This window comes from Pseudopipra pipra, chromosome 12 (genome assembly GCF_036250125.1).
Source record: "Pseudopipra pipra isolate bDixPip1 chromosome 12, bDixPip1.hap1, whole genome shotgun sequence".
Classification (NCBI taxonomy): domain Eukaryota; kingdom Metazoa; phylum Chordata; class Aves; order Passeriformes; family Pipridae; genus Pseudopipra; species Pseudopipra pipra.
Window position 1 is genome coordinate 13,936,464 of NC_087560.1, and position 15,765 is coordinate 13,952,228.

The 15,765-nt window shown below is 45.0% G+C and overlaps 1 protein-coding gene across 2 annotated transcripts in view; it reads left to right on the forward strand.

The window, feature by feature from the left end:
- Positions 1–15,270, forward strand: part of NTRK3 (neurotrophic receptor tyrosine kinase 3) — a 222,978-nt gene extending 207,708 nt beyond the window's left edge. For both annotated transcript variants that reach the window (XM_064669020.1, XM_064669021.1), the window contains one exon: positions 1,170–15,270. In XM_064669020.1, the coding sequence (XP_064525090.1) occupies positions 1,170–1,355 (186 nt within the window). In that variant the 3' untranslated portion in view covers positions 1,356–15,270. The remainder of the gene's footprint in view (positions 1–1,169) is intronic.
- The last annotated feature ends 495 nt before the right edge of the window (positions 15,271–15,765 follow it).

The window sequence follows — 15,765 nt, forward strand, 5'->3', positions numbered from 1 at the left end:
ACTCAGCCAGCCCATTAACTTTGCCCTGGACAGAAAGAGCCCACCACAGGGCTCCTGTGCATGTCCAGGATGTCTGGTAAGAAAACATAACTCACCTCCTCCCACAAGTCCTCAGCCAGCAGCTCTGTGGCAATGAAGGCTTCTCTGCATGCTGTGTCTTCCTCGCTTCCTTTCAGCAGGTCCTAATCTCTCCCTTTTATATTTATATGCAAACAGCAAAGAGATAAGTATCCCTTGAGCTCTGTGGAAGGACCATTACTGTTCATAAATGATAAATTCCAAACACCCCTTGCTGGGTGGCTCCCCTCAGCACACTGCTTGGGACTGGTGTTTATCTGCAGAGTGTGGCAGGTCACTCGCAGACTGCAATGCTGGGACTCATCAACCCCAGCCAAGGAGGGCAGACGGTAATAGCAGCTCTCTGACAAATCATCCCTTCCCTTTGCATGCATCCTGTAAACAAAACACAAACAAATACTTAGGGGAGTTCTTTCCAATGGCATCCTTCTAGAGAGACTTCGATGTTATCCAAGAGCTCACATTTTTCTTATTAGCAGCACTGGCCTGACCCAAAATAGAGTGATAGCACTGCAAATTTTTTTCTCCATCACAGATGCGATTTGATATGAAATTTTATTCTTTTAGTTGCTTTTCTATGTAAAAATGAGGCAAAGCTGCCCTTGGAGAAGTATACAGGAAAAGATGCTCTAATTCTTCCTTGTAAAACTCTCCTGGGCTTTGCAATGGAAAGGACTCTTGGTTTTCAGGCAAGAAAAATATAATTTCAGCTGTGCAAAATATTACTTTACTTTGGGGATTTTAAGACTTTTTTCCTTCTTCATTTAGCAGGAAAAACTGACATCATAAGTTAAAATTCCATTTCATTTGTATGTGAACTCCTGTTTGGAGAGCGCATTGAGGTTGGTAGGTGTCAGATGGAGGAGGTTTTTGAGATCTGAAAAAACTCCAGCTGAAGAAAAACTTTTCACTGCAAAATTATAATTAACAACACACAAACAGGTGAACATTGAGGATCTGCAGACCTCTTGGCTTCTCAGTGCTCCCATTCACTAAATGGTACCACATCAACCAAGCAGTAGCTGGGACAGGAGGTGGTCCAGAAACTGCCCAGCTGGTGTTCAATGTCTATTTTTTTTCTTTTTTTTTAGGTAATTGAGTGCATTACCCAAGGTCGAGTTTTGGAAAGGCCTCGAGTCTGCCCCAAGGAGGTTTACGACATCATGTTGGGCTGCTGGCAGAGAGAACCTCAGCAACGGCTCAACATCAAGGAGATCTACAAGATCCTTCATGCTCTGGGCAAGGCCACACCAATCTACCTGGACATCCTTGGCTAGCAGTGGCCACTTGTTGGAAGTCCCTGCTCCTTCCTTCCATCCTTCCTTCCCTCTCCCCCTCCCAAGTCCTTTGCCCCTCAGCTCCCAAGCAAACATCTTCATATAAACTCAAGTGCCTGCTACACATACAACACTGAAAAAAAACAAAAAAAGAAAAACAAAAAGCAAACCAACAAAAATCCCAGAGAACAACAACCTGTAAGGCAGTTTGGCTTATATATATTTATAGATATCTCTCTATATATAACTTCTACACCAATACAGAAAGAAGCTGCTGTTACAGAAAATTGTAAGACTATAAAAAAAAAAAAGAAACAAAAAAGGGAGAAAAAGTACTTAAAAAGATATATATAATTAAAAAAAAAAAAGACAGAAAGAAAGGAGAAGGTATCTTTCCCCCGAGCAATGAAGCAGTGAATTGTAACCCTGCTGTGAGTATGGTTCGGGCTGCTGGGCAGGGCTCTAGACTGGCTATGGCAGCAATGCCATCCTGGGTAGGAGCCCCAGGAAGAAAGCCTTGCCCTGGTTGTATGATATGCACTGAATGTGTGAAATCAGTCGTCCCTTTTCGTCCTTGCCTCCCTCCCTCCTTTCCAGCCCACAGGTGATGGGCGCAAAGCCAGGGCAGTGCCCCTGCGTGAACTCTCTTTTACCAACCCCTTCTATCCCTTCCTCTCAGGCCCTCCCTGTCCCTCTCTGCCTTCCTGCCTTTTTCCTCCCTCCAACATTTCAGGACAATTTTTCTAATTTGCTGATTCTTAAATGTATAGACTCAAGGCTTTCGAACACACAGTCAAAGGATTGTGACACCTACGGGTAAAACACACACCGGGAACCAGCTGCCCTCCCGCAGACTGCAAGTTTGCCTGGCCCAGCCCTCCCTCTGCCCCGTGCCAGCTGCTGCCAGTGCTGGGAGAGCAGCGGGACCAAAGCGGCTGCGCACAGGAGTTGGGTGGGGGGTCCTGGAGGCCCAGTCCTGACTCATCCCCAACCCATTCCAGTGTGTGAGACAGGAGTGCTGTTTGCCCAGTGCATTCAGTGCATCCAGCGCAGGCGATCACTTTGGGAGGAACAACCTCACTCCTCCCCACCCTTCGTGGTTGCTAACAACCATGGAGTTGTTCCCCCTCCCTCAGCTGTCTGCACCAAGGCCAAATTGGTCCCTGGTGTGAACCTTTAGCGAGCAGAGTTGGATCTCTGCTCCCCTTTCTAAGGCTACAGGATACAGACAGCTGGGAACATGCCTGGAACCCAGCTGGGCATGTCTATAGGGTCAGCATATGCCAGTGCTCTTCCTCCCTATCCTCTTCCCTTCCCTGTTCCTGCCCCATGCCTCAGTCCAAGCCTCAGGCACAAGCCAGCGGGGGGGACAGGGAGGGGGACAAGGCTTGTGAGATGGCTGGGAACCTACCAACACCTGCCTGCAGCTCCCTTGCCATTCTCCTCACGTCCCCATCCCCTGAAAGGATTGATGCATCTGCCTTTGAGCTGTTGTGAAATGCAGAGGCTGAAGAATAGCTCCACAGGCAGCCCCGGGAGGAGGGGGGAAGGAGGGGAAGGTGCCTTCAGGAGCAGACGGCTCAGCGGATGGCCACAGCGGCCAGCCTTGCATCTCAATGAGGAGAAAGACCTGACAGGCAGCAACAGGGGGTGGTGGGGACAGCGAGGGAGAAACAGCAGCATCCTCCCTACTGCCCATCTCCCTGGAGCGGGAAACGATCCCGACCTGGGGAAACACTGAGTCAGACATTGCATCCTGCCTGTCCAGACTGGGCCGAGAATATAAAACCTTTCTGGGTCTTTTTTTCATGTGGCTAATGGAGGACAAGGGGGAACCTCAGCTTGGCAGCTGCTCTCAGGAGGCAGGGAGCGGGTGGCACAGGCATTGTCAAGGCAATTTTGAGAAGGCGATAACTGCCAGCACAAAAATAGCCTGCTTGGACGTGGCACTTTCCTGGAAGGGAATGCAGATGGGGAAAAGGAGACGGAGAAGGGATCTTGGCTCCTTCCCCATGGCCAGAGCAGTATTCATGGCTAGGATGAAAGGGGAGATAGGTGACTCTGCTTATGTCTTGCATTGGAAAAGAAGATTTTGCATCCTTTCCTCATTACCCATGTTTCCTGGCAGTCTATAACTCTCACCCATGGCTCTTGCATGACCTGACTTATGGTTTTAGACAGAGGCAGGGGGTATTGCTACAAGGACGATTGTGGTGGCAACAGTGGCCAAGGGTATATTCTGTGCTTGTTTAATGAGCAGTAGAAGCCTGAAGTGGGACATGATGGGAGGCAGTAACCATGTGTGAGTAAGGACATAACCTTCCTCTGCATATTAGAGAGATCTGGACTAGTGGGACAGACTCATGCCAGTGGAGGCTGGACAGAGTGCCACTAAACAGTGGCAGCATCTCCAAAAGAAAACCCTTTCCCGGGGCTGCCTGTCTCTTACTCCAAGTGGCTTCTGGCTCTTGTGGCTCCCAGGCAATACATCAGATTGTGCAAGGCCACAATTTTATCCACCCCTCTCTCTCGCTGTCATGCTCTCATTTCTTTTTTGGCCGATGTCACAGGCTTTTACACTATCAAATCACCTACAGACACACTGTTCCAGGTGGATGAGATTCCCTTGTCACCATTCTGCATAGCAGCTACATCCTCCCTTCCCTCTTTCCTCCTTCCCCTGCTCCCCAGCACCATCACCTGTCCCTTCACCATCTCTCTGTACAGTCACAGCAGCGAGGTGAGCTCAGGAGCCGGGCGTGACACCGAGCCTTGGTGCTGCATGTTTAGGAATAGCTGGTCTGTGAGGGAAGTTCATGGGTCCCCAGAAGATGTGAAGTGGCTCAGATGTGAAGCCTGCCTGCTTTACTGCTAGCCCCACCATGTGCAATAACTGCCTTGGAAAAAGGTCCTTTTGTCAAGGTTAATTGTGAACAATTACTCAGAAGAGCTGGATAAGCTGCAGTTCTGCGGTGTGACATCTGCCCTGTTGCTGCTCTAGGCCCCTTGGCCTGTCAGTGCTGGATGGAGGTTTCTTAAGGGGAAGGAGGAGATGGTTTTGTGTTCAAAGACATGATGAAAAGTGCTGCCTCCCTTTTTGGCATGACAGTTTTGGATGGGAAGAGGGAAAGCAGCTGTGCTGCATTCCTAATGAACACTCTGAGACCTCATTTCCAGAAGTACCTTTCCTGGACCAGAAGTGGAGCTGCCCATCAGCATGGGTGATGCTGATCTTCTCTGTAGGAAAATGGGCTCTGGGGTGGCCCCACTGTGTGTGTGAGGGGAGGAAGAAGAGCAGAGTTTGGGGGAAACTCTCACAGAGTACCAACATCTGAGTGTTTAGAGTCAAAGAGAAATGAGTTCATGCTTCGTCTCTATTTCTAGGAGAGATACTTCCCAATGCCTTGCCTGTACTAAGAGCAGAGAGCTATTCCTGCTGCCAGAGAACCTCAATAAGTCTCACGCAGCTCTGGGGCAAGCCAGGCCTAATTCCCATCACATCCAGCAGACATTCCCACCACCCAGCCTCTTCCATCTGCAGTTTTCTCAAGGGGCTTGTGACAGGGAGCTGGAAGGAACACTAGTCTGAATACAGCTGATAAGGGGCCATGGGGTCTTCCCTGTTCCAGCTGTGCCCTGCTCCCCCAAAATTAGAATTGATTGCACCAACTCAGTCACCCAAGGGTGTCATTGCAATGATGCTTTCTTGGAGGTGAAGGTGCTATATTGGTGCATGGTACGAATGGAAATTGTGTACAAGGGCTGCAAACTGTGGGGAGTAAATGTGGCTCCAGCCCCAGGGCCTCATCAGTGACCTGTCTTGTCTTCTCCAGCAGTTACTTGTCCTTCCACTCCAGTCTGTCAGGTTGCAAGACAAAAACTGAAATGTAGCAAAGGGAAGACATAAAATGATCAGTCAGACTGAAAGTCCATCCTGTCTCCTGAAAACTTGCCCATCTGGTCTTTTTAAATGTTCCTCAATGCACGTGTTTGGGGGAGAAAAAGTCTGAGCTGCATCATTTCAGACCTGTCCTTGGATCTGGAGGGTGTTGAATTGCAGACAGGTGACTCTGGAAACTGTGCTACACAGAAAAATGTGGAAACTCTGGAATGTCTTCAGAGAGGCTGCTTGCTTGGGAGACATCATTACCTTTGAGCTGTTTGCTTGTCCCCAGGAGTGGGTGGAACAAGGTGAGAAAATAAGTGGGGAAATAAAAGAGCCAAGAAAAGGGAAAGGCGAGTTTTAGAAGGCAAGTGAGTATCTTGGGTTGGGAAATCGAGACAGATTTGGGGAGTGTGGTGTAGAATTTTAAGTAGCACAGTGGGTACAAGCAAAACCAAATGAAAATAGCAATGTGCTGGAGCTCCAGGAAAAGTTAGCTATAACACTGGACAAATACTGGTTTAAAAAGGAGGCAGAAACCAATAAAATCAAGGGACCATTTGTGCAGGTGGAAAACCAAATCACTAGGGTTTTTGCTTTTCTGGTTTTGTTTGTTTGTTTGTTTTTCCCTGCAAGAAAATGCAACTAAAGAAGGTCTGAAAAGTTATGCTTTTTCAGGGGCACAGACAGAAGTATAACACTATATGAGCTGTTTCCTTTCACGTGAAAGGCTCTTATTTCCCAGAACTCAAATGTATAGGTTTCCTTGAGTTCAGGATATGGGTTGAAGAATGCAGACGTGGATCACCACAACCCCCCAAACCCAGAGGTAGCTCTAAACACTTGATCAGGTGGCATTCATGTGCCACTCTGTGTGGAGACAATATTGTGTTCAGGATGTCATCTTAAGAAGTTTTTTTAATCTTTATCATTTCCTCCCTCCTCAGGAAGTATCTACATCTTTTCCTGTTCTGGCCAGGATTCAGCTGAACTACTAAAGCCATGGCTCATACCCAATGTTTTTTACAGCTCTAGGTGTTCTCTGGTTGTAAGTCAATGATGAGGATAAGCAAGGGGAATAAATGAGATCCTGGCTGTGATATCATGCTGTGATAGCTCCTCTGACAGCTGGAAAGCTCTGAGCATCAACAGGGTTGGCTCTTTTGCTATGGGACTCACAGGCACAGGCATGTCTTGGCACATCCCAAAAGGCTTGTTCTCCATTCACATGCAGTGGCTTTCTGATGGATGTTGAGATCATGGAGCCTTGTCACAACACTGCTGTCTCCAAATGAATACCAAAAATAGAAAAAGAGACATTTTCCCTCTCAGCACTGCATTCCAGGAGTGCACAGACTTGCTTAGCTCTAAGGTACCTTCTCCACTTCTGCACCAATGCGACTCTTGTGTCAGTACCCATTTTATATTTAAGTAGGTGCTAAGTCCTAAAAGTTCTTTTCCCTTTCCCCCTCTCCTTGCAAGCAGGGATATTAAGTTTCAAGCCTGAAAAAATAGGTGTTTTAAAAACATCTGTTCTGGCTGGCAGTGTCATAAATGACACAGGCAGAGACGTCAGTCACTGCTCTGAGAGGAATGCAGGAGCATTCCATCTCTCCTGTGCCTCTTATTCCTTTCCAGTACACCACTGAGCCATGAAACAGCTCCCTGAGAGAAGTGATTGGACTCCTATTGCTTGAAACTTTGAAAAACTGAACTGAGGAAAGAGATCAGAGACCAAAGAGAAGGAAGGACAAAATATTCCAGCTTTCTTCAAGGGTTAAGTGAGCTGGTAGGTTGGTTTCATCTCAATGCCTTCAGTTTCTCACAGACTCAATCTGACAGCTGTTTTCAGACTAAAGGAATGACCATGAGTTCCTTCTCCCTTCTGCTAGTCCCACAATTTTAGCATCTCTCCAAGGGGAAAGGAGGCACAAAAAATCTAACCATCGCTTCCTCACACTGTCAGGAGTCCTCCATAGGAACTGATCTGCCACCCAGCACAAGCGACTGATCCCACAGCTGAAAACTGGAACAGTTGTTCTGAGGAAGAGTTTAACTTCTGAACTACTGGCTGCTTAGGACAAGGTCCCAGCAGGGAAGGACTGAAATACCTCTAAAGAAAATCACAGCTCTGGGAGGTCCAAATGTCTTGCACGTTTTCTCTCGCTCTCTGCTCGCTTCCAGCTCCTCAGTCTTTGCTGCTTGATACTCAGATAGCTGAGTTTCTTCATTCACTCCCTTTACAGAGCACAGAGAGCTGGTGGAGGTGTTTGATTTTGACGTGGTAAGTGAGATAAGATTTCTCCCCCCATGCCCTCTTCTTTTTCTCCCTGTACAGCTCCTGTCCTTGCAGTTCTCAGGACTTGACTAGGAGAGTTTTTAAATGAAGTGAAAGTCTTAATGTGAGGTGAATCCCAAGACCACAAACAGTTTGGACTTCAAACAGTGAGAAAATTGGCGCCGGATGATTCCGCACACAAAGCAGAAAACTTTCATTTCCTGCAGGCAGGATGGAATTGACTGTTATATTAAGACTTCAGAAGGAGCACTGCCCCGGAGTAATTTCACTGCTGTCAGGCAGTGTTGACATCTAGATTAACCTCTGTGCAGTGAATTTTACAGCAAAGCTCATTGTAATGCATGTGGGGTATCTCCTGTAAATCCCAGCTGAAGCCCACAGTGTCCCACCCTTCTGCACAGGAGGAAGGGTCGGGGAGCAGCCACTATCATTTTTGACCCCAGCAAAGCATGACTCTAACCTCATCCAGGCCAGTTCTGCTGAAACTGATTTTCCACCATGCTAAAGTGACAGTAGCTCCAGCCTAATTTTTTTTTTTTAATTCCCCAAAGAGGTTTACATCACAAGGCTAAAATTTTTGCTAGTGACAAACAGCTCCCTTCAGGTATCCACCCAGCAACACAGTCCTAATTAAAAGGCACTAGCTAACCGGTGGCAATTAGCTGCTTGCACTGATTAACACCAAGACATATAATCCCCACACACAATGCTCTGATCAGATGTGATCTAGGACTAAATGGCAGACAAACTCCCAGCTGATGTGAGATAGTGGCATCCAATCCTATCCACCCGCCCACAGGCCACTATCAACACTGTTTATCAAACCAAAACTTCATGAATTAAAGAAGTTCACACAGTTAACTCAATGCAAGTCAGAGGACATTGCAAAAGAAGTCCCTTTGCACTTGAACTGAATGCTCCTGTTGACAAGTTGGAAGCATAGACCAGACCTCAAGTCCTTTTGTCTTTTATGTAGGAGTAGGGGAAGGAGTGAAATGTCCCAGGCAGGAGCACAGAAGCTTCTTCACATTTATGTGAGTAGAGAAGATCCTCTCTGTGGTTATTAAGATGCATCTCTGAGATACACTTTGTGAAAAAAACACTAGCATCTAAAACAAAAAAAATTGAAGCAGAAGGGTAGGTTTCTTTCTTTGTGTGTTTTTGTCACACCTTCTTATTCTCACACTTATTTTCATACTGTCATTGCTCTGCAGGCATTTGTAGGTGGTTCTAGACAAGAGACAGGCTATCAGGTATCGAACAGATCCACCGCTAATCCTAAGGGCAAAATCTCAACAGGACTTCTAGAAACCTCTTTCAGAGCCCACCCATCCTCTCACCCACAGCTTAGGTAGGCTTAGGACTGCCTAGAGGGGACATGGCTGTAGTTTCCTTTCGTCTTCAGAAGGAGTTGTGGCATTTCTGCAATCTGACCCAACAGGAAGATTCCTTCAAACTAACATTTATTACCCCCAATCATAATACAGCTGAAAAGGCTATCCAAGGTTATAGAAAAGGTCAAGCACTTACTTTGGACTGGAATTTGCTTTGGAAGAAATTTGATGGACCAATTTAACCACCACAGCACATCAAAACCTGGTGGCTTCATTTAAAAAGTAATCAGTATTGTATTTCACTTTAGACATCCGTGCATTAGTGTTCTGCAAATATGATTTCCTCTTTGTTTGCATTATTGATGCCATAAAATGTCAGACACATTAAAGAAAAAAAAAAAGAGGCCAACCTTTGGGGTTTGGAATGATTCTGGCTGAATTGCAGTTGGGTTACTTTTCTTTTTATTTCCCATGATAGCGATGCACTGTTACTCATTCTGCTATTGCTTTACAAAGAGTTCTCTGTAAGTGTATTTATTCAGCCAACCATATTTCAGGAAACACATAACCTTGATATTTTTTACTGTGTGTGGCAGTGCTGTGTGTATGTGTGTTGGGGAGAAGAAGGGAGGTGGAGCTTTTTACAAGAGCCCTCCCGTGTCTGGTAGTGTGTTGGCTTTGTGTAATGCCGAGTACCTCCCTCCTGCTCAGGTGACTGGTTTGATTTAACCTCAAGAACTGACTTTTGTTACCAGAATTTGAGGTCTTCTGGTTTTGCACTGCCCAGAATCTGTCATCTGCTTTCACCATTCAGCAGCCATCTGCTATCCACAGAGGTTCCTAGATGTCTGTGCCACAGAGATTACACAGCACTCGAGTCTCAGGCATGTGATAGAGGAGTTTTAGCACATTCTGATCCTGGACCAACAGCAAGTTTGCTGATTTAGCTTGGTTCCCACCCAAGGTCTGACTACAGTTCCCAAGACAAATAATATTAGCTGCTCAGTGCTTTTTCTCACAGACCATTAAGAGCACAGGCCTTGGTGGCTGTACGCTCTCTGCCTCACCTCTCTATAATGAATGCAGATTCATTTTTCAATGTTCCTGTGAGCTTTTTGGGAGAACATTCTTCCTCTTAAAATCTAAAAAAATTCTCAAGCATTTTGTCTTCTTGAAAGTAAAAGTAAAAAAATAAGGTGGAAATATCTCCCTGGATATATATTTCTGGTGGAATATTTTCATCAGTGGTAAAATTTCTTTTCAGCTTTTTCTTCCAGTGACATCAAGACTTGGGTGCAGAGGAAGGAGAATACAGTGGACCAGTCTAAGGAAGGGATTCAACTAGGACCTAGACTGTAAATTCATCTGTTCACATAGTTGGCCCTTGACAGCTTCATAGAGAAAGAAATCCCCAGCTTTTTGTGAGCAAATTCCTGCCCAGCTGTCCTGTTCCTACTCCAGTTCTGAACAATGACTTTGAGATGGCCTTCAGATCTCTTTATCTTCACAAATCCCTCTCAGAACTATCCAAACAGCCCAAAGAAGTGATGACAGGGGCTGAATGGGTGTGTAATTTGGTGTCTTTCTCTCACTTTTTCACCAGGGGCAAAGATAGTGAAAGTAACAGAACAGAAAAATTATTTTTCCCAACAGGAGAGATCCATTTTCTTTTTAAACTCTGATATTTAAGATGCCGTACAGCAGTACCTATAAATATGCCTTGAATTGTTGAATGAGCACAAGGAGTATATTTGATTTTGTTTTTATGTCTATAATTTCTCTCACCAAGAATTCAGCTGTTACTCAGCTCCCAGCAGGTTGTTCTGATTGCTGGAGAGATGTTTGGGATTGATTCTGGCTGTGACTTGTTTGAGTCCAGCCTCATTCTTATGTAGCTAGATTGAAACAATAGAAATCAGCAAGAGACTGAATTGTTCCTGTGTAACTAAACCTTCTTGTGCAACACCAAGCTAAACCTTGAAGGCATTGAACAACCACAACTTTGAGATCACTAAAGGCTCTAGATACTGAGAGGCACTGAAGGTCACTACGATGTTGGGAATAGAATGGTAGGAGAGAGAAAGAGAAATGCTACAAGGAAAAATCAACAAACATTACATCAGAAAAGACAGTGGTTGGTTTATAAAACAAGAAAATTCACTGCTGGAATCAGAATATTTACCCTGGCAACCAAGAACATTGGCCATCAGGACAAGAGCAGCTCTGTATCCTACAAACTTCCTCTCACTTTTAATTTCCTTTTTCTCCTTCTGCTAATACAGAACAAATCCTGGCTTATGGCCTTCCCGAAAAGTGAAATTAAGAGGCAGATTTGGGAGAGGAAGAGAGAGATCCTGCTGGATGATCAACAGCTTTATAGCCCACCACCTTTCAGTAGCAAGTGCCTGGTGTGTCCTTTCTTTCTTTTTTCTTTTTTTTTTTTTTTTTTAATACAAAGACTATTTGGCACTAATAGTGTTCACATTAAGACTTAAACAATAATAATAATAAAAATTCCCTTCCTAAGATTAATAATAAAAAAATCTCTCGGTAAAATGGAGATTTTAGCAGACGGGCAGACGTCGTAGCCGCGTCCCTGCGGATCAGCACCGCGGACAGCGGCACCTCCCGCGCCTCTCCCGGCCCGGCGTTTCGGGCATCGCTGGAGGAGGAACTCCGCTTTAAAAGAAGGAACTCTACTTTCGAAGAAAGAATTCAACTTTTGAAGGAATCATGCCCACACTGGTCAGGGCACTGCTGTCTCACCCTTCGTTCTTTTATCCCATTCTTTTTTCTAGTGTGAAATCATTATCTGGTATCTTGTTTTCAAATGTTGGAGGAAGGATAGTTTAAAACACAAAACAGTAATTCCAATTCCAGAGAGAGGACCATTTTTCCTTCAGAATTAAATTCACTGCCCCACTTCTTTCTGGACTAGTGTTCTACTTATGCAGACTCCATCTCTAATTTGGATTGTTCCTGTCTTCTCATCCATTGGGACAGTTTGACAAATGGAGAGCTACTATACTGATAGCCCTTCAGAAACAGAGTATTTATGTTATTGGAAGCATCATGTGATTCATTTTTGGCCATCAATTACATTTAGGGTAAATGCTGGTAAAGGGTAAACAGAAAAATTTCTTGAAAAATTGCAAGTTAGGGACATATAAAGGACACTCAGGCCCCTAAAAGTTATTTTCACATCAAGCCACAGAAAAAGCCACATTACTGTGTAGTGGAGAGTTGTCAGAATCATAGAATCATAGAATGGTTTGGGCTGGAAGGGACCTTAAAGATCACCTCGTTCTGCCCCCCTTGCCATGGGCAGGGACATGTTCCACCTGACCAGATTGCTCCAACTTGGCCTTGAAGAGTCAGACAAAGATGAAGAGCCATGCAGGGAAGAGCAGGCATCAAAAGACAAGTCTCCAAATGGAGAAGCAGTTATATGTCACATAGCAAAAATGGCAGGCATTTTGGTATTCAGCTTGTTCCACCTGCATACTTGGGATTTCATCCCACATTTTCCCGAATGATATTAAGGAAGATATATCCTCAAATTAAGGTCGGACATCTCCTGGACCTGTTCATCGTGGTGAGAATTTGTTGGGCAGGAGCATGCAGGCTCATTACATCCCTGAAAAATTTAGTATGAGGAAGAACAACCAGAAAAGTGGGCCAGAAAGTTGGGCTGTTCTCCCCACTCAACATATGCTGCTTTCTAGAAGCAGTTTCCTCTGTATCCCACCTCCCACATACTCCCCAGCTGTGACTGGCAGTTACTACAATGGGACGTGGATGGACACTCGGAGACAGTGAGGACTGGGAAGTGCCTAAGACACAAGGCCTCAAAACTTGTAAGTAACAGTACCAAAAATAAGGAATTAATGCCGGACTTCTGATGCTTAGGGCCATCTGGAAGTCAGAAAGGATGAGCTTGCAGGGGGTGGCAAAGATTATTTAATGAGGGAATTAGAGAACAAATGGTGCTAAGAGGAGGGAGAAAAGAAGCCCAATGGGACACAGGGAAAGGAAGGAAATGGACAAGGACTTGATTCCCAGTGAAGGATCAGTGATCATGGGGGTACTGAAAGTCAGATGTGAACTGTGGTGAAGCAGAGGACAGCCCTGGTTGGGGAAGAACTATGTTTGTGAGGAAGGAGTCACTACAAAATGAAGTGTGCTCATCTAAATGAGTCCTGAAAGTTCCTCCAAACCCTCAGCCCTACTGGGCTTCTCCTGGGCCCAAATTCTCTGTTTCAAACCCCATAAATGTCATAATTTTAACCACATTTATTTTGCTCTCTGACAGCTCTGGTTACAGTACAAGCAGGCTAGATTGTTTTAGTTCCCCTCACTCCCCCTGCTCTGCCCCCACAACCAGCCAATTCCTTGTGTGAAGGAAAATTGGCTTTCTTTTCTTTTCTTTTCTTTTTTTTTTTTTTTCCCAGAAGTGTCCATTACATTTTTAGCTAAACTGAAAGGCAATTTTTTGCATGAGAGCTTTGCATAGATAGGCTTACAGCAGAACAAAAATTAATAAATAACTATACTAAATTACCTCCCCCTCCCCCACCCTGTCTTAATGAAGTGCTGTTTTACATAAGCTATTTCAACAGAAAGGAATTATTTTTGGGCAGGCAAATGATCAGCAATATTTAGCTTTCCAAGAGTGTTGCAGCTCCCTCCAACTTTTCTGGGTCAGGCAAGGAGGCAAAGTTTTTCCAGGTAAAGATTGAGGGCACAAAAACTGTGCACTTGCCTCTGGTAATTTCTTCAGGACGTGTGTTGAAGCAGTATTGTCCATCAGTGGCTTGTGTGGCAGTGTGATGGCGTTGGCAGAAAAATCACTCTGATTTCCTGTGCTGGCACTCCTGCCTCAAGAAGAAACATGCAGCTTCCAGAAATCTGCGAGGGTAGACTTAATTTCCAGGAAACTTCTCCTCCCCCCAGCTGAACTGCCCTTCAGTGCTGCACTCAGGCTTGGCCTCCACAAGGTGCTGCTCCACAGCTCACTCTGGTAGGCGAGCTGGTACCGAGAGGAGGATGGGGCTACATCTCAGAGGAAAGATATTTTGATGACATTTTTGTTGTTACTATTATTTAAAACAGCTTATTTTAATCTCAGTTAATGTCATGGGAAGTCTGCATGAGCAGAAAACAAATCCTCTGATGATGTGATGTTTGCTGAATTGATTTTTTTTTTTTTGGCAGACTTCTTTTTACATGAGACACCAATCCCTATTTTCTTAGTTTGGGACTTCTTTTGCATCTTTTGAATCCTATTTGCCATTTTGCAACTGAGTTGATGGTTCTCAACCTTTTCCATCCTGCAGTCTCCCCTTCTCCAAATCAAAACTCACCATTTTCCCGAGCTGGGAACAAACCAGGTTACCAGGAGAACCTGGTGAGAGCAGGGAGGTCGTGATCTCTGCATGCCCATTCCACCTCCACTGGCTCCAACTCAGAGGATAAGGAACTCTTATCTGAGTATTGGCCAAGGTAGCGTCCCTGCTTCTCCTCTACCCGCCACATCATGTGCATCAAGCACATTGCTACCCTGGAAGGGGATGACTGATACAGTGTTAGTCAAACTTACAGGAAGACTTTTTAAATTAAGGATTTGCAGCGAGGTCAAGGGGCCTGTTAAAGTGCTGAGGTATTTACCCTCCCCAGACCTTCCCTTCCTTCCTGCCCTACTTTGTCCCTTCCTCTCTCCCCAGCCTTGAAATGAAACAGAAAATTATTTTTTTAAAACTGTGTCAATAATTTATGTTTAGTATAAAGGATGATTTAATGGCATCACCAAAGGTCATTTTTTTCATCTCCTTGTTACTGCCCCAGCCCCAGAGGCTGTACATCCCCTCTTTCCCATCTCTCTCTGCTGCCCTCCCTTTCATTCACCTCACACACCCCCTCCCACCACCCCACCACAGCGTTCCACACACCACACACCTGCTTCAGGTTCAGCCAACGACCGTTGGAGAACAGAGATTTCAAACCCAAACCTCCACTCCAGACCACCACAGACTGGACCCATTTCCACCTTGAAAATAGTCAGTTGCTGCAAATGACAGGCAGACTCATTTCTTGAATTACGTAAGGTTTTTTTTAAAGCCTTTTATACCTATTTACGTGTGCGCGTGCGTGCACCGCGTGGACACAGTGGTATCTGTGTGCACAGATGCACACGAATCTCTCTCTCAAATATAAATATATTGTATGTTAGAGCTGTAAATATTCCTTGGTCATGTGTCTATGTCTTCTTCAAAGTATCATATCCTCAGTGTTATGTTAACAATTCCATTTATTGATTGATGAAACTGTGTGTAGACCTGTACCCTCCTGACATAGTTTATGTAGCTCTCTCTTCTCAAATAAAGTACAAAACTACCACTAGCAGGTCCTCCTCTCCTTTTTCTTCCTTGCTGAATATTCAGCTTTAATTCATGGGAGTCTGACACAAAATTTATGCAGTTTTCAGTTATCACAACAGTGCAGAAACCTCCACATGATGTTTTAGGAATTGTGTTGTGGTGGTCAGGTCAGCACGTGTAACAGTTGTTAAGAAAAGTAATAATCTGTAGGCAAAATGTTGTCCTAACTGCAGTAAATGAGGGTCTCACTACTGACCTGATTAATTTTTCCCACCTACGTCCAGGTACAGCCTTCACCAACCACAGCTCACTTCATTCTAGTAGAGATAACAGAAGTCCATCCTCTTCCTCCTCTCTGTCAGTGGGTCTCTGCATCATTATATCAAGCAACCCTCCCATGGCTCAGAAATTTCCCCTTGGCTTAAAAGGATCCAGTCATTTCTCTGTTGTGTTGTTGGTTTGTTGTTGCTTGGGTTGCTCAGCACCTAAACTCAACTTCCCCGAGTAAATCTTGGGG